General features: G+C 39.6%; 1 protein-coding gene across 4 annotated transcripts in view; it reads left to right on the forward strand.

Moving 5' to 3' along the window:
• Positions 1-24,981, forward strand: part of PCDH17 (protocadherin 17) — a 275,600-nt gene that overhangs the window by 245,229 nt on the left and 5,390 nt on the right. Inside the window, exon 5 of one of the 4 annotated variants that reach the window (XM_073580349.1) lies at positions 16,914-17,201. The exons of the other annotated variants lie outside the window; for them this stretch is intronic. Coding sequence (XP_073436450.1) covers positions 16,914-17,077 — 164 coding nt within the window. The 3' untranslated portion in view covers positions 17,078-17,201. Of the gene's footprint in view, positions 1-16,913; positions 17,202-24,981 lie in introns of those variants that run through there. 4 annotated transcript variants of the gene reach the window in all.

Genomic DNA, 24,981 nt, shown 5'->3' on the forward strand with positions numbered 1-24,981 from the left:
TGAAAATAGTAATTATATATAAGAACTCTTAGTGTAATATCATGCACCATACTGTGTGAAAAACTTAAAATCCTTCTGCTATTATTTCTACAAAGGATCAGTTTCCCATCATTTTTAGTTTTATTTTTATCCTTTAAATTGTGCAAAAAGTCTAGAAATCATTTTCATAATGTGTCCTTTGCTTAGCCAGCATTACACCTGTGATTCCAATATCTCCCCCGAGTATTCGATGTGCCAATTTTCTTTTCACGTAGTAGTTTACAGTCGACATTTGGTTTCAGAATACACTATTCTAGATATGATTGATGAGATCATTGCAGAGCGTAAAACCATGCAAACCATGCAAATGGGAATAATCTGCCAATGTTTATAATTTCCAGTTATGTCTGTCATATACTACACGAAGCGTATGGTTCTGCAGCAGCTGAGGTGTGTATAATAAGGCATAATATAGTCCTATAAATTCTGAAAAATGCTGTAAGATAACTTGGAGCTCTGTGACCTGTATAAATGCACCACAGCTACCCACAGCTACTACTAGAACCTCTTTCAAAGAGTAAGGAGTAAGATACAAATCTTTTTACAGACATGTTAATAGACCATTTTATATTTACATGTAGCATATATATAATAAATATAATTAAAGTGGTTGCCCATAATTTCTTAAATGATTTGTTCCCCAAGTTAATTAAGAAAAACTTATATTCACTTCCAATACCGATACCAATCCATCAATGATAGCGCCAAGTCTCTATGTGCTCTCATGACTTTGGCTTTAGTGCTCACAATTAGAGATGAATGAACATCGTCGGCTCCCTCCTTAATTGGCAAGCTATAGCACTTACCGAAGAAACTGCATTGGGAATCCGGATGCCTAGAGCGCTCCCGATAATCAGCTGTTTGGCGCCGCAGTTGCATGTGGTGTGGCTATGTGAGAGTCACAACACACAGGCTCTCCATGCATGTGTTGTGACTGTCTCACAGCCACAACACATGTAGCTGCGGCACCGAACAGCTGACTATCAGGAGCGCTCCAGGTTAACGTGTTCCCGGTGCAGCTTCTTCGGTAAGCACTATACCTTGCTGAATAAGGAGAGATGCGACGATGTTCTACTCTACTCGCAATACATACGAAAGCAGCTGCTGATCAGTTGATGCTTATCAATATTCCCGCACAGCGGATATTTGCCCTGACAATATACCTGTATGAAATCCAGCAAGTTTCAAGCACAGATTCTACTTGACTTTTTATAACCTGTGCATGACTCTCATTAGGCAACAGTGGAAAAACATGTTAACGCATAACCATCATTTCAATTTTTATTTCATATGTCAATAGTACAAATGAAAATTCAAAACTATTGTGATCACTGCTGTAGCCAAAGTCACGAATGGCAACTGTGCTTCCAACAAACAGCTGTGTGTCTTGTTGAATGCCAAATAGGGTTACACAGTAACAACAAGTGCTGTCCATGGTAACCTAACAATCTGCCACATTATAGTTTCTAACAATGTTTCTATTAAAGGGAATCTGTCATCAGATTCTTGCTGACTTAGCCTTGGCCAGCATGGATCAGACAACACCTGCGCAATAGCAGCCTTGTGTGTTTTACGGATCATTGTGAAATACTGCATGACTTGTATGATCGGTTTCCTTTAAATTGTTTTGTGCGTATATAGATAGATATTTAACTTGTTCTGAATATTCAGGACATAGCAATAAGTATAGAGTAGCAATATAGAAAGCAGGGTCTACACAGGGAAAAACATAACTGTTAATGTATAGAAACACAATCTCACAGACTATAATGTGTATTCTCTTGGTGTATATATGGTGTTTAATTTGCGTACCTCAAGTTTAGAAATATAGTGCAGTTGGTATTAGCTTAATTAAAATAATTCATATAATTCTGTGTATAATCTTGGCTCACGCACACATACACACGTATATACATATATATTAGATGAACATGAAGTGTAGGTCTTACACTTTAAAATAATTACACAAAGGTCCTTTGTAATAGACATCTGTTCCCCCATAAATGTTTGATTTAAATTTTATCATGTGCGGTTGATAAATTAGATATATCGTTCTAATTTTATTTGTAATGCATTTAGCCATAAGTGCGCTCATTATGACAGAAAGCCTTGTCCATTATCCAGACCCATCTGCCAAATAATTTTTCAGTATAGAGTTACCGGCTGTTGGAATTCATGCTGCTGTGAAAAAAAGGTATATAATAACCTTGACTTCAGATGGCTGTCTATCATTTTGGCAAATTTATTTGTTGCAATTCAAAATTATACATTAATGTGAATGTTAGCATATTGATTTGGCCTCGAAAAAAATAGCTTGTATTTCCTCTTGCCAGTAGTGACTAACCAACTCGTTTCTGGTGCTGTGAATTGCATTAGCATTCTAAAACTTCTGCAAATAGCAGATGCATATCCAAAGTCACAGGGTGGGAATAAATCTCAATAGGATTTACAGTGAGCAGTAAAAATCATCTTATAGCCATGAAAAGCTTTTCCACTTAAAGGGACTCTGTCACCAGGTTTTTGCTACCGCATCTTACAGCAGCATAATGTAGGAAAAGAGTCCCTGATCTCAACGATGTATCACTTAGTTTACTGGGTGCAGCTGTTGTGATATAATCAAAGGTCCCACATGTAGAATGTAGCATTAAGAAAAGCTCCAAAAGTTAACCCCACCTACATCACAGCTTTCTGTGTACACTGTCTATAAACAATGAGCTGCTTATCAGAGGAGGGGGCATGGTTGGTCTAGCCTGTCCTGTGAACACCATTCTTGGCATTGATTATCTGGTGATAAAACCTTCATGGTAGGTAAACCACAACACAGTGTTTTAACTCCTACATCATGCAGTCTTGAGATTATATAGCAAAAACATGCTGACAGATATTGGAAATAGTTTGCTAGGTAGATACAGTTGCGAGACTGTACATAGTTATTAGCTAGCTAAGGCCAGGTTCACATAGCATTAATGCAGCCCATTCAACGCATAGCGTTGATGGACTGCATTAATGCTACTCACATAACGCGATTGCATTATGTCATCCCGCTAGCGCAGATGCTTCATCTGCGCTAGCAGTGACGGACCCTCGGACGCTGTGGCCCACTTCCGAGGGTCCGTCACAGAATGATGGCATATCGCTAACGCATGCCGATTATGGCATGTGTTAGCAATGCACTCGTCCATAGCAGTGTATGGGTGTGTTGACGCATCCATTACATAGCGTTAATGCCGCTAGGTAACAGATGCGTTAAACGCAGCCCATTAACGCTATGTGAACCCAGGCTTACAGAGGAATAGATAAGTGTAGAAAAATAAGAGCAGCAATTTTCCATACAAAAGTGGATGCAAAGCCCCCAAAAGTGTTACCAAACCTTTTGCGTTCAAAAAAGCAAACCTCCAAAAAGTGGGAGCAGCTTTACGAAGTCAGATATGGGAATAAAGATTTTAGCCAATCCAAGCAATGCTTCAGCCCAAAATGGCAGAGCCTTTATATTCTTTAGAATATAATTTTTATTACTCTTGCTTTAATTTGCTAATGAATGTGGTTGTAACACTTATTTCTGGCTCTTTGTGTTCCCCTTATATATTTCATAGAATCATAGAATCATAGAATCGTAGAGTTGGAAGGGACCTCCTGGGCCATCTGGTCCAACCCCCTGCTCAAAGCAGGATTCGCTAAATCATCCCAGTCAGATGTCTGTCCAGCCTCTGTTTGAAGACTTCCATTGAAGGAGAACTCACCACTTCTCGTGGCAGCCTGTTCCACTCATTGATCACTCTAACTGTCAAAAAGTTTTTTCTAATATCTAATCTGTGTCTCCTCCCATTCAGTTTCATCCCATTGCTTCTAGTCTTTCCTTGTGCAAATGAGAATAAAGTTGATCCTTCTACAATGTGACAGCCCTTTTTTGAGAAAGGCTCTGCCATTTTGAGCGATAACCTTGCACGAGCCGGTAAATCCATTTTTTCATAATCTGACATTAGAGTGCTGCTCCCATTTTTTTTTAAAGATGTATATAAAAATTAGATGAGATGATAGATAAGTAGATATCAGTCACAGCTAGATTCCTGTGCGTGTTTTCACTAATGGCGTTAGCACTTGGGATCCCCAATATCTGCTCATGTTTGGTTGTTGCTGATGAGTTTGGTTTCAGAATACTTCTTGTTCATCCAGAAAGTACAGAATTGACATTTCATTGGTCCCTGAGAATAAATTAGCAGAACAGTTGATATAAAATGAATTCTGCACAGTGCATTCTATAAAATATAAAAGATAATATCTGCATTAGGCATAGCACAATTTAGCAGTATTGCTTAGAATGTTCCTTTTAAATAGAATGGTGATTAATAATTGGAAAACACCGATGTGTTGGTTAAAATGTGTGTCACGGTCATGCGTGGCTGGACACAGCGCCTCCAGCAGGGCGGATTTAGATGACACGTATGACCCTGGATACACCGCCTCCAGTTGGGCGAATTTAAATAATAAAACGTGCAGCTGGATACGCTGCCTCCAACAGGCGAATTTCTGAAATACACGTATGTCTGGAAACCCCGCCTCCAGTAAGGCGAATTTAAACAATAAAATGGAAAACCTGGGTAACAATAACAATGGTGGCCCTGCGATAGGGAACGGGGAAGTGGAGACCTCCTGAACTCCCCTGAGTCAGTGTCTCTACACTCCTAGTGTTCCGTAGGCCAGTTCCGCACCGGGCGCCGCTCAGGTTACCTTTAAACCCTAGCTCGCCCTCCATCTACCCCTTTCTAGAGTAATGGCCGGTGCAGAAACTAATCCCACCACTGCACTAAACACACATAAGGAAAAGAGACAAAACAGGGAAACACCACTTAGCTTTGCTCTGTTGCTTACGCTCCCAGCAACAGAGCCCACCACCTGCGTGCATCTTTTCCTCCGACCGGATCCAACACCATAATGCAGCCTTGGAGCAAACAGAGTCCACCACCTGTGTGCAGCTGTCCAGAAACAGGGTCCAGCATATATATGAGTCCAGCTTGCCAGCAAAAGAGTCCAGCATCTTGAGTCCAGCTTTCCAGCAGCCGAGTCAAGCATCATGAGTGCAGCTCTACACCATAGTTGCCACTCCACCAAGCCATGCAAGAACACCTTGCTGACACCATAGCTGCAACTCCACCAAGCCATGCTAGCCCTCCTCGCAGACACCATAGCTGCCACTCCAGGACTCTCACTGAGCTGCCCGGGACTCTCCTTCAGCTCCATCCTTCACCCAGGCTTGCTTGTAACTGAGGACTATCACCAACCATGATTACCACACCTGACACTCTTTTATAGAGCAATCACACCTGTTTTATAATTATGTGCACAAAACTAAAGTAACCCAAGTGCAATGACCCAAATGGCCACCGGGGGAAGCTAAGAAAAAGACACCACTGTGTAATAACCCTAAATGGCCACTGGGGGCAAAACCAACCCTGAGCAAACAGCTCACAGAAAAAAAGGTTACTTGTGCATTTATCTCTGTCATATCCAACCTGGATCATGACAGTGTGCATAAAAAATGAGAGAAATGAAGCTGGGAATGTAATTTTTCAACCTTCCTGTCCATGGATCGCTCCGATTGGGCTAGGTCAGACATCACCGTACCCACCTAATGGGCAATTGTGGTCCTTGACTCATGAAACATTTTAGTCTGAATTTCATTCAGACATTATAAATGAGAAATAAAAATGCATTATCGAAGCAAATACAATGGAGGGATAAACATTAACACAACAGTTATATTCTTGTACTTAAATTGAAGGCATTGTCATCTGTAATTTCATAGCTATTAGAATGCCACAAGGACGGACTTCTTAGGTAAAAGCATTAAAGCAATAAATGAAGAGCAGCAATAACATTATCACTTCCCAACAATGTTAGATTTCTGCTTCTTTTATTTCCTATTTACATCCTGTTTTTATGAGATATTTAGTTTGATGAAATTACCCATTCTCTATTGTATGTCACTTTTATATACAAAGAATATTAACAGTGAATTAAAGTAGTTTCTTTGATGTTATATGAAGTGGTAAAGGGACAATAGAAGCTTTATCTACCCAATGGCTAATGCAAAACTATAAATTTAAAATGTCATTGTCTTTATGAATCTTTGCTGCCAAAAGACTAAACTTTACAGATGTCATAAAATCTAATAGTGTGCATCCTGCTATTACCTTATCAGTGCCGGCACCCAGAGTGTAGGCACGTCTTCCATTGATTCACGTTTCTCATAACATTTTCCTTTTGTTGTAGAGTTAAAAAGCGATTTCATATTTATTGTCTCTGCTTTTAGCGAAACTCTGGGTGTTCGATTGTTTTTTTTCTACTGTATAGTTCTGCTCATGAAAAGTAGCAGTCAATGATGATCCAGTAATGAAGACTCTTCCTAAAAGAGTTGTTTGAGGTTTTAAAGAAGATTATTTTTTACAGAAAGAACAGCACTTTTGTTCATGGGTTGGGTCTGGTATGGCTGCTCACTCCTACTGAAGTACGTAGGAATCCAAAGCAATCCCAGATGCAGTTTATAGAATTGAGTTTTGCTATTTCTTACAAAAAAGCCAACTTCATATAATTATGTAATTCCTTTAATTAAGGTTCTTACTAGTGATGAGCGAGTATACTCTTTGCGCGCTTTTTCCCGAGCATGTTTGGGTGTCCTCCAAGTATTTTGGGGTGCTCGGAGATTTAGTTTGTGTCCATGCAGCTGCATGATTTGCGGCTGCTGGACAGGCTTAATACATGTGAGGAATGCCTGTTTGTTAGGGAATGCCCACATGTATTCATGCAGTCTAGCAGCCGCAAATCATGCAGCTGCTTCGACACAAACTAAATCTCCGAACACGTCAAAATACTCGGAGGATACCCGAGCATGCTCAGGAAAATGTGAGCAATGAGTATACTCGCTCATCACTAGTTATTGCACTATCTTGTATTTATTCATTTGTTATATCTCTTTGTGTTACAGAAGAGGAGGGGGAATTGTAAGAGAAAATGTCCCAGAATTATCATATGATTGATGGCAAAAAGTGAAAAATGTGGCGTGCACCAAATTTCTTAGCTTTTTTACATTCTTAAACAGAATCTTGGAAAAGATTTGACAAAACAGGGATTAAAAATGCTTCAAATACAAAATAAATTATTTAATAAGAGTAATACAACATCCAAAAAGAATAACCACCTAGTTTAGTATGAACCAGATTCATCAACAGGCGAAACTCCTTTATGATGAATCTTCTGTAGATAAAGTAGTCAAATCCCAATCATCTTGGACTCTGTTTCAAAGTCTTAAATAATAAAGAGTGGGAAAACTTTGACAAACGGTTTACACTAAACATAATTTTAAAACTCCAATCACTTTTGGATTTTCGCATAGTATTTTCCAAAATTAACATTGACTCAATATTATTCAATGTATTTACATTGATAAATCTATTTTATTCTTGCAAATGTTCACAAACCTTGTGAAGACATATGGTAAAATATGTAATGTGTCTAACTATTTTTGCCACTTTATTCCGTCACCTGCTTTATTTTGATAAATTTGGCACAATTTGTGGCATTTTAACCAATCTGTAAATTCATGCCTATATCATCATACAGTTATTTTGTATTTATGGTGTCTAGCATAGCTAAACTCACATCGTCCTCGCAGTAACTGAGCTATAATGTTCTCCATGTACAAATAATTTACTTACTGGAAGGAGATGCTGAACATGTACAATAGAGTAATTCATTTTGAAAACTGTGACTCCCCCAGTTTGTGAGCTGTGCAGTAATATAATGGCTCTATCAGTGATACCATCTGGCTAAACCAATTCTTACTGCAATTTGAGCTCCTGAGAATTGCATCCCACTGTATTGTAACTGAAGTCACTATATTGTTTACAGTCTGTAAGAAGATCTACTGCATGGCAAAATGCGAAAAAAAAAATCTATTTAGCAAGAAGACTACACATCCTGTCTTCAAAGCCCAATTACCTTTCTCTACATTCTTTGAATACATTTTTTTTTATTTTATTTTGAGATATTTTCTACCACTCTGTATAAATACCATCTGTGGCTTTATGCTGTGGGCTCTGTGCTGATGGAGTTAGTATGCGCTAGAAAGTCTTTAGGTGCCATAGACTACAGTGAAAGTTGTATTGAGACACTGTCATGTCTACAATTTTATTTTTATGCTTTTGTTTCAATGCCAATATCCTAAAACATATTTTCAGCATAGAAGGGTAGTGTGTAGGCAGATGTGAATAAAAACAAATTTACACAAAGATGTGGTATAAACATATGCTCAGCCTACAATTGTTTATGCACAGCAATGGTATACATTTTATCCTCCAATATGCTATATACTGTTTTATCACGGTATATTTCTTTAGGCTTTAGAAAACAGAAAAAACAAGCAAGGAGTCTCTAGCCCGAAAAAATGCGTGCTCGGGGTGTTGGGGGTTAGTTTTACAAAAGCTAGAGAGCTACAGATTGGACATCACTGATAACTGTTTGTGTGAGCGCACGTATGTGTGTGTGTGTATGTGTGTGTGTATATATATATATATATATATGTGTGCAGAATTATTAGCAAATGAGTATTTTGATCACATCATCCTTTTTACACATGTTGTCCTACTGCAAGCTGTATAGGCTTGAAAGCCAACTGCCAATTATGTAAATAAGGTGACTTGCATCTCTGTAATGAGGAGGCATGTGGTCTAATGACATCAACACCCTATATAATGTGTGCTTAATTATTAGGCAACTTCCTTTCCTTTGGCAAAATGGGTCAGAAGAAAGATTTGACGGACTCTGAAAAGTCAAAAATTGTGAGATGCAGCAGTCTTGAAATTGCCAAACTTTTGAAGCGTGATCACCGAACAATCAAGCGTTTCATGGCAAATAGCCAACAGGGTCGCAAGAAGTGTGTTGATAGAAAAGGTGCAAAATAACTGCCCATGAATTGAGGAAAATCAAGCGTCAAACTGCCAAGATGCCATTTGCCACCAGTTTTGCCATATTTCAGAGCTGCAACGTTACTGGAGTATCAAAAAGCACAAGGTGTGCCACACTCTGGGACATGGCTGAGGTAAGGAAGGCTGAAAAATGACCACCTTTGAACAAGAAACATAAGATAAAACGTCAAGACTGGGCCAAGAAATATCTTAAGACTGATTTTTCTAAGGTTTTATGGACTGATGAAATGAGAGTGACTCTTGATGGGCCAGATGGATGGGCCCGAGGCTGGATCAGTAAAGCCAGAGAGCTCCACACTGACTCAGACGCCAGCAAGGTGGAGGTGGGGTACTGGTATGGGCTGGTATCATCAAGATGAACTTGTGGGACCTTTTCGGGTTTAGGATGGAGTGAAGCTCAACTCCCAGACCTACTGCCAGTTTCTGGAAGACACCTTCTTCAAGCAGTGGTACAGGAAGAAGTCGGTATCGTTCAAGAAAAGCATGATTTTCATGCATGACAATGCTCCATCACATGCATCCAAATACTCCACAGCGTGCCTGGCCAATAAAGGTCTAAAAGAAGAAAAAATAATGACATGGCCCCCTTGCTCACCTGATCTGAACCCCATAGAGAACCTGTGGTCCCTCATAAAATGCGAGAACTACAGGGAGGGAAAACAGTACACCTCTCCTAACAGTGTCTGGGAGGCTGTGGTGGCTGCTGCACACAATGTTGGTCATAAACAGATCAAGCATCTGACAGAATCTATGGATGGAAGGCTTTTGAGTGTCATCGTAAAGAATGGTGGCTATATTGGTCACTGATTATTTTTGTTTTGTTTTTGAATGTCAGAAATGTTTATTTCTAAATTTTGTGTTGTTATATTTGTTTACCTGGTGAAAATAAGTGAGATGGTATATATTTGGTTTTTATTAAGTTGCCTAATAATTCTGCACAGTAATAGTTACCTGAAAAAACAGATATCCTCCTAAGATAGCCAAATCTAATAAAATCCCACTCCATCTTCCAAAAATATTAACTTTGATATTTATGAGTCTTTTTTGGGTTGATTGAGAACATAGTTGTTGTTCACTAATAAAAAGAATCCTCTCAAATACAACTTGCCTAATAATTCTACACGCACTGTGTGTGTGTGTGTGTGTGTGTGTGTGTGTGTGTGTATGTGTATATATATATATATACACTCACTGGCCACTTTATTAGGTACACCATGCTAGTAACGGGTTGGACCCCCTTTTGCCTTCAGAACTGCCTCAATTCTTCGTGGCAGAGATTCAACAAGGTGCTGGAAGCATTCCTCAGAGATTTTGGACCATATTGACATGATGGCATCACACAGTTGGCGCAGATTTGTCGGCTGCACATCCCTGATGCGAATCTCCCGTTCCACCACATCCCAAAGATGCTCTATTGGATTGAGATCTGGTGACTGAGGAGGCCATTTGAGTACAGTGAACTCATTGTCATGTTCAAGAAACCAATCTGAGATGATTCGAGCTTTATGACATGGCGCATTATCCTGCTGAAAGTAGCCATCAGATGTTGGGTACATTGTGGTCATAAAGGGATGGACATGGTCAGCAACAATACTCAGGTAGGCTGTGGCGTTGCAACGATGCTCAATTGGTACCAAGGGGCCCAAAGAGTGCCAAGAAAAAATTCCCCACACCATGACACCACCACCACCAGCCTGAACCGTTGATACAAGGCTGGATGGATCCATGCTTTCATGTTGTTTACGCCAAATTCTGACCCTACCATCCGAATGTCGCAGCAGAAATCGAGACTCATCAGACCAGGCAACGTTTTTCCAATCTTCTACTGTCCAATTTCGATGAGCTTGTGCAAATTGTAGCCTCAGTTTCCTGTTCTTAGCTGAGAGGAGTGGTACCCAGTGTGGTCTTCTGCTGCTGTAGCCCATCTGCCTCAAAGTTCGACGCACTGTGCGTTCAGAGATGCTCTTCTGCCTACCTTGGTTGTAACGGGTGGCAATTTGAGTCACTGTTGCCTTTCTATCAGCTCGAACCAGTATGCCCATTCTCCTCTGACCTCTGGCATCAACAAGGCATTTCCGGCCACAGAACTGCCGCTCACTGGATTTTTTTTCTTTTTCGGACCATTCTCTGTAAACCCTAGAGATGGTTGTGCGTGAAAATCCCAGTAGATCAGCAGTTTCTGAAATACTCAGACCAGCCCTTCTGGCACCAACAATCATGCCACGTTCAAAGGCACTCAAATCACCTTTCTTCCCCATACTGATGCTCGGTTTGAACTGCAGGAGATTGTCTTGACCATGTCTACATGCCTAAATGCACTGAGTTGCCGCCATGTGATTGGCTGATTAGAAATTAAGTCTTAACACACAGTTGGACAGGTGTACCTAATAAAGTGGCCAGTGAGTGTATATATATATATATATATATATATAATTTTATGCAGTGGGTACGGAAAGTGTTCAGGCCCCTTTAAATTTGTCACTCTTTGTTTCATTGCATCCATTTGGTAAATTCAAAAATGTTCATTTTTTTCTCATTAATGTACACTCTGCACCATATCTTGACTGAAAAAAACAGAAATGTAGAAATTTTTGCAAATTTATTAAAGAGAAAAACTAAAATATCACATGGTCTTAACTATTCAGACCCTTTGCTCAGTATTGAGTAGAAGCACCCTTTTGAGCTAGTACAGCCATGAGTCTTCTTGAGAATGATGCAACAAGTTTTTCAGACCTGGATTTGGGGATCCTCTGCCATTCTTCCTTGCAGATCCTCTCCAGTTCCGTCAGGTTGGATGTTGAACATTGTTGGTGGACAGTCATTTTCAGGTTTCTTCAGAGATGCTCAATTGGGTTTAGGTCAGGGCTCTGGCTGGGCCAGTCAAGAATGGTCACAGAGTTATTCTGAAGCCACTTTTGTTATTTTAGTTGTGTGCTTAGGGTCATTGTCTTGTTGGAAGGTGAACCTTCGGCCAAGTCTGAGGACCAGAGCACTCTTTAAGAGGTTTTCATTCAGGATAGCTTTGTACTTGGCCAAATTCATGTTTCCTTCAATTGCAACCAGTCGTCCTGTTCCTGAAGCTGAAAAACACCCCCATAGCATGATGCTGCCATGTTTCACCCTTGGGATTGTATTGGGCAGGTGATGAGAAGTGCCTGGTTTTCTCCACATATTCCACATTATCACCAAAAAGTTCTATCTTCGTCTCATCAGACCAGAGAATCTTATTTCTCATAGTCTGTGAGTCCTTCATGTGTTTTTTTTAGCAAACTTTATGCTGGTTTTCATATGTCTTGCATTGAGGAGAGGATTCTGTCAGGCCACTCTGCCATAAAAGCCTGACTGGTGGAGGGCTGCAGTGATAGTTGACTTTGTGGGACTTTCTCCCATCTCCCTACTGCATCTGTGAAGCTCAGCCACAGTGATATTGGGGTTCTTCTTAACCTCTTTCACCAAAGCTCTTTTCCCACAATTTCTCAGTTTAGCTGGACGGCCAGGTCTAGCAAGACTTCTGGTAGTCCCAAACTTCTTCCATTTAAGGACTTTGGAGGCCACTGTGCTCTTAGGAATATTGAGTACTGCAGAAAATTATTTTGTAACCTTGGCCAGATCTGTGTCTTGCCACAATTCTGTCTCTGAGCTCCTTGGCCAGTTCCTTCGACCTCATGATTCTCATTTGGTCTGACATGCACTGTGAGCTGTGAGGTCTTATATAGACTGGTGTGTGCTTTTACAAATCAAGTTTAATTAAACACAGCTGGACTCCAGTGAAGGAGTAGAGCCATCTCAAGGCTAGGGCCAGAGGACTCGGTCCAGGCCCTAGTCAGTTCTTCAGGGTTTCTGTCATGGCAGCGGTGACCCGTTCCGTGGCCCTGTGCGTCCAATCAAATACAGTGGGGAAAAAAGTATTTAGTCAGTCAGCAATAGTGCAAGTTCCACCACTTAAAAAGATGAGAGGCGTCTGTAATTTACATCATAGGTAGACCTCAACTATGGGAGACAAACTGAGAAAAAAAAATCCAGAAAATCACATTGTCTGTTTTTTTTTCATTTTATTTGCATATTATGGTGGAAAATAAGTATTTGGTCAGAAACAAAATTTCATCTCAATACTTTGTGATATATCCTTTGTTGGCAATGACAGAGGTCAAACGTTTTCTGTAAGTCTTCACAAGGTTGCCACACACTGTTGTTGGTATGTTGGCCCATTCCTCCATGCAGATCTCCTCTAGAGCAGTGATGTTTTTGGCTTTTCGCTTGGCAACACGGACTTTCAACTCCCTCCAAAGGTTTTCTATAGGGTTGAGATCTGGAGACTGGCTAGGCCACTCCAGGACCTTGAAATGCTTCTTACGAAGCCACTCCTTCGTTGCCCTGGCGGTGTGCTTTGGATCATTGTCATGTTGAAAGACCCAACCACGTTTCATCTTCAATGCCCTTGCTGATGGAAGGAGGTTTGCACTCAAAATCTCACGATACATGGCCCCATTCATTCTTTCATGTACCCGGATCAGTCGTCCTGGCCCCTTTGCAGAGAAACAGCCCCAAAGCATGATGTTTCCACCACCATGCTTTACAGTAGGTATGGTGTTTGATGGATGCAACTCAGTATTCTTTTTCCTCCAAACACGACAAGTTGTGTTTCTACCAAACAGTTCCAGTTTGGTTTCATCAGACCATAGGACATTCTCCCAAAACTCCTCTGGATCATCCAAATGCTCTCTAGCAAACTTCAGACGGGCCCGGACATGTACAGGCTTAAGCAGTGGGACACGTCTGGCACTGCAGGATCTGAGTCCATGGTGGCGTAGTGTGTTACTTATGGTAGGCCTTGTTACATTGGTCCCAGCTCTCTGCAGTTCATTCACTAGGTCCCCCCGCGTGGTTCTGGGATTTTTGCTCACCGTTCTTGTGATCATTCTGACCCCACGGGGTGGGATTTTGCGTGGAGCACCAGATCGAGGGAGATTATCAGTGGTCTTGTATGTCTTCCATTTTCTAATTATTGCTCCCACAGTTGATTTCTTCACTCCAAGCTGGTTGGCTATTGCAGATTCAGTCTTCCCAGCCTGGTGCAGGGCTACTATTTTGTTTCTGGTGTCCTTTGACAGCTCTTTGGTCTTCACCATAGTGGAGTTTGGAGTCAGACTGTTTGAGGGTGTGCACAGGTGTCTTTTTATACTGATAACAAGTTTAAACAGGTGCCATTACTACAGGTAATGAGTGGAGGAAAGAGGAGACTCTTAAAGAAGAAGTTAAAGGTCTGTGAGATCCAGAAATCTTGATTGCTTGTTTCTGACCAAATACTTATTTTCCACCATAATATGCAAATAAAATGAAAAAAAAACAGACAATGTGATTTTCTGGATTTTTTTTTCTCAGTTTGTCTCCCATAGTTGAGGTCTACCTATGATGTAAATTACAGATGCCTCTCATCTTTTTAAGTGGTGGAACTTGCACTATTGCTGACTGACTAAATACTTTTTTTCCCCACTGTAAATATGGGGAAGTTAGTTGAAATAAAGTCGTGACGCCACCCATGATATTCAGCAATAAGGAAATAGGCCGACGCTGCTTAAAGAGGGAGCTGGGACTGTTGGTGATGCTGCAGAGTTTATACAGCTCTCCACGGGTAGAGCTATGCCCCAGGGCAATTATAGTTTTAAAGGTGTTGGTAATGGTTATAGTGCAGGGCAGATGATGCAGTAAATAATCTGAGGACACAGCGGAGTGCAGTCTTCACACTTTTACTCACAGTTCTTCCAGTTACAATCCCCAGCCGGGGTACTGTATCCTCCGGTTTGGTGGTTCAGCCAGCTCTCAGGTAGTTTTGGGGTCCACTGTACCAGAACCCCCTTTTTATGTTCCTTTCCTGGCCGTTTCTCTGCACTGGCTCTAATCTCTTCTGCCCTGCACCTTCACACACAGTTTCCCAAGCCAGTAGCCTCAGATCCTGTCGGGCGACGTTCTGTTAGTCCCCTTGGTCCTACCTGGCTGCCTTTTCAGTGAATGTGTATGGAGTTTGCTGAAGAACATGCAGTCACTACAGCCTCCAGTTTGCTAGCTGAGTCCTTAGTTTCTCCACTTGTCTGAGGCTGGTCCCCTACTGTGACCTGGTCCCTCCTCCCGACTACAGTTGGCATGGATTCGGGTGCCACAAATGGATTCCTCACTTCCCGTGCCCCTAGGACCCCTTCTTTCTCTCCTCTTTTCTCTCATGCTGCGCTAGTCTAGGGACGTGCTCCTATCTCCTTCAGTCCCCAGCACCAACTGCCTACCTCCTTCCAACTGACTCCTGTTTCCATGACAACTCCCTCTTACTCCTCCCCTTCTCTACTTCCTCCACCCACACCCTCTGCCTAGTTCTCCCTTGGCCTAGAGGGATCTGGTGTTGGATGCTAGTGTGTGGGTACTTGGTAGTGTCCCCTCCTTACCTGAGAGTGGAGTACAACACCTCTGGCTGAGGTGCAGTACCTCTTTGGCGACTGGACCCTTAGGGGCGAGATATATATTTTTTTATATGTTTATATATACAGTTTATATATATGTGTGTATATATATATATATATACACATTGGGGAAATAAATATTTGATACACTGCCAATTTTGCAAGTTTTACCAATTTTACCAACCAAGGATGGACAGGTCTGTAATTTTTATTGTAGGTACACTTCAACTGCGAGAGACTGAATCTAAATATAAAAACAGTAAATCACACAGTATGATTTTTAAAAATTAAATTGCATTTTATTGCATGAAATAGTATTTGCTCACCTACCAAACAGCAAGAATTCTGGCTCTCACAGACCTGTTAGTTTTTCTTTAAGAAGACCTCATTAACTGTATCAATTACACCTGTTTGAACTTGTTACTGTGCACACATTAAATCAATCACTCCAACCTCTCCACCATGTACAAGACCAAAGAGCTTTCTAATGACACCAGGGAAAAAATTGTAGATCTGCACAAGGCTGGGATTGGTACAGTACAATAGGCAAACCGTTTGGTGAGAAGGCAACAATTTTTGGCACAATTATTAGAAAATTGAAGAAACACAAAATGACTGTCAATCTTCCTCGGTCTGGGGCTCCATACAAGATCTCATCTCGTAGGGTAAGACTGATTCTGAGAAAGTTTAGGAATCAGCCCGTAACTATACAGAAGGACATGGTCAATGACCCAAAGAGAGCTCGGACCACAATCTCAAACAATACTGTTAAGGGCCCTTTACAGATGGCGATATCGCTGGCGATATCGCTAAAGCGTCACCGATTTTGTGATGCAGCAGCGATATCACTAGTGATATCGTTACATGTGATACTCACCTCCGACCGGCTCCCCCACTGGTTATCACTGATCGAACGACATCGGCCTGGTCCATTTCTCGTCGTCGGCTTCCTGCTGGTGCCGACAAGCGAGCCATGGACGCAGGCGGAAGACGGTCACCCTCGCCGCGTCTGACAGGTGAGTATGACCGCCGACCACTGCTGCATAGCTGATGTGATCTGCCTGTTTGGCAGCTCACTAGCTACCATTTAGTGATGCACCAGCGACCCTGACCGGTTCGTGTCGTGGTCAGGATCGCTGGTGCATCGCTAAATGAAACGGGGCCTTTAGTAACACACTACAACATCATGGACTAATATCCTGTAGGGCACACAAGGTCACCCCACTCACACGGGCACATTTCCAGGCATGTTTGAAGTTCACCAATGACTATCTGGATGATCCAGAGGAGGCATGGGAGAAGGTTATGTTGTTAAATGAGACCAAAATAGAACTTTTTGGTATGAACTCCACTCACCGTGTTTGAAGAAATAAGAAGGATGAGCACATTCTCAAGAACACCGTCCCAACCACATAATACTTTAAGGGTGTTTTTCTGCCTACAGGACAACTGCACCGTATTGAAGGGAGAATGGATGGGGTTAAGTATCACAAGATTTTGGCCAACATACTCCAGCATGACATTGACCTAAATGTCACAGCCAGGTCAACTAAGGAATGGCTTCGTAAGACGCATTCAAGGTCCTTGAGTAGGCTATCCAGTCTCTAGACCTGAACACAATAGAAAATCTTTGGAGAGAGCTGAAACTCAGTGTTGCTCAGCGACAGCCTCGAAACCAGAAAGATCTGGAGAAGATTTATATGAATGCACGTGCCAAAAACCCTGCTGCAGTGTGTGCATACTTGATCAAGAACTACAGGAAACTTCTGACCTCTGTAATTACTAACAAAGGTTCTGTACCAAATATTAAGTTCTGTTTTTCTGTTGTATCAAATACTTGTTTCATGCAATAAAATGCAAATTAATTATGTAAAAATCATTCCATGTGATTTTCTTGGATTTTTTTAAGATTCTATCTCGCAGTTGAAGTGTATCTACGATAAAAATTACATTCTTTGTAGGTGGGAAAACCTGCAAAATCAGAAGTGTATCAAATGGTTATTTTCCCCACTGTGTATATATGTACACATGTCAATGGGAAGTAAAAATGATGCACCTTTCATCTACTGCACTAAGGTTGTTTGGCTGACCATTGTGTCTTCGGTCCTCAACATTGGCCATTTCTTGGGTTTTCTTCAAGAGAGCTTGAGCAGCACACATTGAAAGTCCAGTTTGCCTTTTGTTTAATTATTGTTCTTAGCCTCATCATTTTGTTTGACCATATCATGAAGCGGTCTTCCACAACATCACCTTTGTAGCAGAGTTTGGGTGTTCTTCACCAAACTTTATGCTGCCTACACATCTGTTTCTGTTTCAGTTAATGACTGTGTTTCAACATACATATGAAAATGATCATCATCAGTCTATTTCTATTAGTTAGTCTCATACCTGTCTAATCCTACAAAATCCCCCACTTTCTGTAAGTGTACCTAGAAGATTTTATGCTGACGTGTTCATAGCCACAGAAACCATACAGTAGATTACAGAATCTTAAGTTATCCATAAAGTAGGTTATCCGTAAACCCTGGTGTTAACACTTAATTGCTCATCGATTTATATTTGGAATGTTGGAAAAGCCAGGTGTCATTTAATATGAGCATTGTAATGTCTGCTATTAATGAGTGGACATGATATAAAATATGTACACTCATATGTTCTCTGTTTTGTGATCTTTCAAAGTTTAAGAGTAAAGACACATACACATTGCTGCATTACACAGTGTTGTATTTTTATAATCCAGGAATATACTATACTTCTCTGTGCCTTTAGAGGAAAACTTACAGATTGAACAAATTGGTGCTTTATGGAGACCCACAATAGGCAGTAGATCTTACAGTTCTGTTATAAGTTTACCACTGAGAAAAACAGACCTATTGAAAAAGTATGTATCCTATTGAGGATGAATTAGGCAGAGGTCACGTGACTAATCCACCAGTGTATATACTATCATCATAACAGAAATCAAAAATGTAATAAAAGAAAATAGAGAATATGCAAACAAAGGCAATACAGAAATCTAGTGTATACTGTCTGTCTGGATAATAGACTGAATGCTGTGCCTGTGTTCTTATGTTGCTGTTTTACTGTATTTTTTGCAGCAGCTATCAAGTTTTCAAACTTCATTTCCATTTGTGTAATATGATTCTGGGCCATAAAGCTCGTGTCTGGATTTTACTGTCTACTGTCTTATATCCAAATGTTTATTTGCCTGTGTATTTGTCTGACAAAGCATACTATATGACAAGTAAATGAGAATTTTAGCCAGTTCTCATCGCTGAATATAGTGAATAATAAATTCAGTGTTTGTCACACTATACCGTCTGATAGCATGAGGAAACTACTGATGTGCTGGGTTATAGCATCGGAAAGTCGCTAAGCAGTTGAGACAGTTCAGAAGAATGTAGTGAGAATGAATGAGGTTCTATTTACACCATATTTACCGTATTCACCGAAAAATCCTGCGACATATTCACTGATGAACCACTCAGTTTTGATTGTTAAACATATAACAAAAAAAAAGTTTTTTAGGACTTATGTGTGGATGCTTGGTCTGTGGGATCTCATTGTATAGCATAGTCTACTATGTATTTCAATATATCTTCTATACTTCATAAAAAAATTCATTATTACCCTTTTTCCATTTTTCTCAGAGTAAATATTTTTTTTCTTCCTTTACATATATCAGTCACTAGGTTATGTGAATTAATAGTAAAAAGGTGACAGCGCATGCATGATAAGGTCAGGCACGGGGCGTTCCCCAGTGACACTGTACGTCTCCGTACTAATGAAATGTGCCCTCTATAAATTTAGAGTGTGTTCTGTTATTTGTGATGGAATAACAAAGTAGACAGGAGCTGTAATATGATTCAGTAATGCTTAACGTGTCATTCTCATTTTCAAGTTTTGCTGCCATCTGTGACCCAGTGATAACCTGCGTGTTTGTTATGCAGAAATCACATTATACTTTCATAGTTTTGTGTTCCCATGGAGTTACTATACTACAGTGATTTCCTTTAGAATGTTTCCTATAAAGTAACAGACAAATAAGCATAAAAAAAGTGAAAACATTTAATATCACCCATCACGATTCTCTTTTTTTTCTATTCCATCTAAATTAAAATCTCAACCAAGCATAAAAAGAAATAAATTGCAGTAAATAACCACATAAATATTGAATAGAGAACATTTATGACTGCTGCCTTTAATGTAAATCACAATTACATATGTACAGTATATTCATGTGTACATGCATACCATGGTAGAGAAATTGCATAATAATGATGATAATAATAATTACAAAATGTTTTCATGATTTTTTTAAAATTTAATAATGTTTTTTTTTAAGATTTTCTATGATGTGTATATAGGTTTTATTTTAACTTACCGTACTCTTAGGTCGCTATCATACTTGTGTATCTTGGTCAGTATTTTACTTATTGGGCTACATTCCCATGATGAGCTTTTGGTGAGTTTTTAACTCTGCAGAATTTCTGCACCTATAATTTAATTTGGGTTTCTTGCTTTTTTTAACATGCATTTTTTATTGCATTTTTGACACTACATTTTTTGTCTCTGTTTGGTGCGTATTTAGCTTTGACAAAAATTTATTGATGCATTTAGGTTCTGATTACAGGTATTTTTTATGCCTTCCAGACTCGGAAATGCACTCAAAGCGCATGTGTCTTCTACCTGCAAATTTTCAGCCGCAACTGAAAGTCTAAAATGTACATGAAGACTCCTAGCTTTGCAGATTCTTAAAAAAAATACCTCTGTGACCTGACTATTTAGACTCTCATGCAGTATAAAAGGGTTGGAATAGATACGACATGCAGAAAGGTCATGCACTGTATCCAGGTCATCTACCATATTACAGTAATACTGTAGATGAACTGGAAGCCATATTTTCCATTTTATTAGTGTAAAGTTGGCAACAACATTTGCTATGCAAGTACAGTGTGTCCGTAAAGTCATGGTGCACTTTTGACAGTCACTGGAAAGTATAGAAGTATACCACGATCCCTGGATCTGATGCCCTTAGGCTTTTACTTTTTGGGTTATGTGAAGCAACGTAGCAACATGTGTACATTGAACTTATCAATGACATTAATCACTTAAAACAGAGAATCCCAGACGTTATTCACTATGTTACACCAGACGTCCTTCCTTACCCATGTGTGGCAAGAACTTCACTTTCGTTTGGATGTGTGTATGGCAACAAATGAAGCCCATATCGAACTGCACTGAATAGGTGTGAAACTAGGAGGGTTTTTCTTTTATTTCGAGCAAATTTCACATTTCTATAGTTTTTTGTTGCTTTCCAGTGACTGGTCAAAAGTGTACCATGACTTTACCGACACACTGTATATAAGCATTCATAAGTATAGCCTTATTGATCATTAAAAAGTGTTAATGGAATTCTCTGTGCAGGCTAAACTTATATTATCCCTAATGTAGGGTAACCATGAGTGGTGCAGTAAACAGGGATTATCTGGCCCTTCAATGGGCATAACACAGTCTATCAATTATGCTAAGAGTAATCTGGCACTATGGTAGACCCCGTTAAATTAAATCATCCTAATGCTTGTGTACAAAAGGTAGACATGGTACCCAAACTTCATTGAAATGCATGAGTTGTATATTAAGAGTAGGTAGCATAACCCTCTTCCCCAAATTCAGAATATCATTTGGGGGTAAAATTGTATCTGTTATTCTAGGTCATATTGTCAAATTATCTTCAGTAAAATATTGCATCAACTTTTCAAGATCTCATGACTGTACTTCTTGGCTGGATCTCATTAGAAAAAGATCATATATAACTAGAGATGATCACATCTTTTGAAATTCAAATTTGATTTGAGACAAATTCAGTCTCCTCGATTTGAAAATAAACCAACTGCCCTAAAAAGATGTGTATAATACATTCAGGTCTCCTAGAACTCTTTCAAAGTATTAGATGCAAACACAGCCTTAGTAATGTCAGTGACCTCCACATCTATGGCTATGGGTAAACGGATGGTGACTGTTCTTCACTATTGATTTCTCCCATACACTATATGTATCTGTATCAGAAAATGCAGTATTTTTTTTGGGGGGGGGGCTTTTTCCCTTATTTCTATTACTAAGCTGTTATATATCCTTTCACTAAACTGATTTACCCCCAGTTTGTTGCATTTCCCTGCTTTGGTTTATATGCAGGGTATGATAAGCTGGGCTATACTATGTAATGACCTATACTGTGTGATGGTCATGCCATACTGTGTGATTGATAGCTGCACAGCGTTATTGGAAAGTTGTTCCTAAAGTCATGTGAGTCTCTAGTCATCTGGTTGATGCAATCTTCTGAATGATGGAAAACAGTGGCGGTCATTTTTTACAACCTGCATGAATTGCTAATTATTCAAATTTGTTGGATCCTCTGAGTTTCCTAACATTCAGCATGCAAATTGGCTCTTCAGAGAGGAAGATTAAACTATAGTGCCACCTGTTGGAAGCAACAATTCTACAAGTCAATATTGACTATAATGAGTCTTGCAATATAACTTAGGATAAAAGTCAAACCAGAATCTCAATTTGCAGACACAGTGTTTTGGGGTATTGCCCCTCATCAGTACAAAGCATGAGAACGGATTCAGCTAGATGAGAAACTGAGGACTGAGATCTGAGGTGTAATGTTTCACCTTGTGGAGAGTGACTTACCGGCTCTGGCATGCCAAAGTAAGGGTCTCTATTAACTTGTAGGATTGCTGCTTCCAACGGGTGGCACAATAGAGTTTAATTCCTCTTCTTCTCTGAAGCAGCAATTTGCATATTACATTTCCCAAAGGAGCATTGCACGGTGAATAAGTCTTCTAACTTTGGCATGTCAAAGCTGGTATGTCACTCTCCACAAGGAGAAACGTTACCCCTTAGACCTCTAACATTCAGCATGAATTTGATTTGCATCAAATCTATTCACTCATTTCTGCATATCTCCAAACTCTACTATTTTATTGCTTTCTTTTTTAGTATTAAATAGAACAAAGCCACAAAAAAGAACCTTGCAATGACATTTCCATGAGAAATATGATTCATGTCTTTCTGAAATACCTAAATTACCCTACCAATAGTTCTATGGCAATAGTGCCCTGTAAGATAAGTAACTGTTCTAATGATTTAGCTGTTCTGTAAATATATATATATATATATATATATATAATATATATAATTTAATTTGTTTTTCCACATCATTTAACCTCTTCACAATGCGGCCAATTTCCGTTTTCGTTTTTTCCTCACCTTCTTTCCAGAGCCATAACCTCATGTACAGTACAATGGATGTCGTGAAGGGGTTAGTGTATCAATTTAATATATTAGAACTGACTTACAAAAGAAAAGTGGACTGAACTTTGATCACTGAGGTTTCTTGCAAGGATGTGGGTCTGGCCCAGGTTTTCCAACTGACAGTCCATAGAAGTAGGCACTTTTTTCCACTTTCCATAGAAAAAATGACGTGTTTGTAAATTTTTCCAAGATTGAGAAATGTGTACAGGTTTTAACTGTAGTTATCATCATTATTTGGCATAAAATGCAGTTAATATCTTTGTTCCTGAATTATCAGTTAAAAACTATTTATTATGGTTTTCTAATGGGTCTGTGCAAAGTATTGGCCGTCCATGATTTTTTTGATGCGCTGTCCAGAAAAAATAAAAATTCGAGTCTGCAACACTGGTCTTGCAGCTGTAATTGGGGTGCTAAAAATGCTACTAAATTACAAAAAATCATGGAATCATTTTCTAATGTCCCTTTTAGAGGAATTAATGGCTGTAGGAAATGCCTGTTCTTTCCCTTTCATGACTTTTGTGATATTTTCCTCGGTGTTGGTAAATGATATTGATAGTGTGATGTACAACATGTGAGGTTATAATTTGTAATATGACAACGGGCGGAATTGGAAGACAATTTACTTTATTCGTGCGCTATAAAATGAGTGGAAATAGAAAACGAGTGGGAGTATCGTTGAGCCTGTGTTGGAATGATTTCTACGTATATATAATAAAGTGAATTTTAGATATTCCCTAAGTACTTTAACAAAAGCTAACTACAGCTATTTATTTCACTGTGAAACATAAATGGTGAGGGCATATTGTGTTCAATGTAATTTAAAATGTAAAAAATGTTAACAAGGAGGATTGTGGCACAGCAAAGCGTATCAATTATTCACTCCTAGCTGAAGAGCACAGTCCATAGCATAGTGTTCATTTATTTTTATTTTAATGCATTAGAGGATAGCATTCAGCACCATTCTTACGGAGAATAAAGCCGAAGCAATAAGCCATCATTTATTCAGCTTTACATCAAATATTTCTTTTCTTGTTTGTATAAATTTATTATAATATGCAGAACATAAAGAAAATAAAACTTACTCTACCAAATAACCGATCATAGAAAATGTATCTAACTTGGCAATCGCTTTCTGTATTGAATGCAGCACATAAGAGTCATAATGTACCGTAGTTAAGAGAGCTTTAAAAAAAAATCCATAGATTTATAGATCTATGTTGCTTATCGTGTTTTTTTTTTTGTTTTATGCAAATTATATCTTTTTTTGTTCTGCAAAGTATATGTTAGTGAAATATACTGAACCTTATTACCCCCACAGAACACAATTACAATAGCGGAAACCTGTTAGTATAGGACTGTAAAGTGAAAAAATGCTGTTAATCTGCATTTCTGTGGTTTTTCTGCAGGTTAATAGCATTCTGAATCTGCCCTTTGCCAGCGCTTTGAGCCCCACTGCTGGCACAAAATGAACTTTACTCCCCTAGTAGCATTCAGGATTCAGTCATGGGATGGTGCCAGCATTGGTTCAGTCATCGGTCTGTGACAGCGGCGGCGGTAACCTCGACACCAGAACAACAGCAGTTCAGCAGTAGGGCTGGTTGTCAGTCAGTGCTAGATGCAGCTCTCTATACATAGAGTGGTCACTGAACAGGCACCAATGATCCTCCATGACTGAAACCCAAATGCTGCAGGGAGAGATAAAGTTAATTTCCTACTGGCAGCAGAGTGTCTAAGTGCTGTCACTTGGCCTGCATATATGGTGTTAATATGCAGGTTAATAGTGCTCTGATCTGTCTAATAGCATTTGTTCACGTGACAGGTTCAATTTAAGCAGCAAACACAAAAAATTGCTTCAGTTCTATTCATGCACCATCTGCCCATTTACGAATAAGATTGACATCACAGCTGGAGAGAAGGTGGAGGGGTGCAGCAAAAGTTGGGCTACAGATGTAATTTTCTGTTTACAGAATGACACACTGCCACTTCACCTTACAGTCTTATACTGCCCCCTTACCTTTACAACCTGATGAGCTTCATATTAAGTTATGCCTTTATTTATCCAGATTGTCTTGGTTTGTTGAATTTATGTAGTGTTTTGTGGTGAGTGGCATTTTTACTAAATCTCAGCATGTTTTTAGTATGATTTTTGTTCAGACATTTTTTTTCCTATAGAACTCTCCAAAGAACTTGCA

This window comes from Dendrobates tinctorius, unplaced genomic scaffold, assembly GCF_039654945.1.
Source record: "Dendrobates tinctorius isolate UK_male_01 unplaced genomic scaffold, ASM3965494v1 ptg000064l, whole genome shotgun sequence".
In the NCBI taxonomy this organism is placed as follows: Eukaryota; Metazoa; Chordata; class Amphibia; order Anura; family Dendrobatidae; genus Dendrobates; species Dendrobates tinctorius.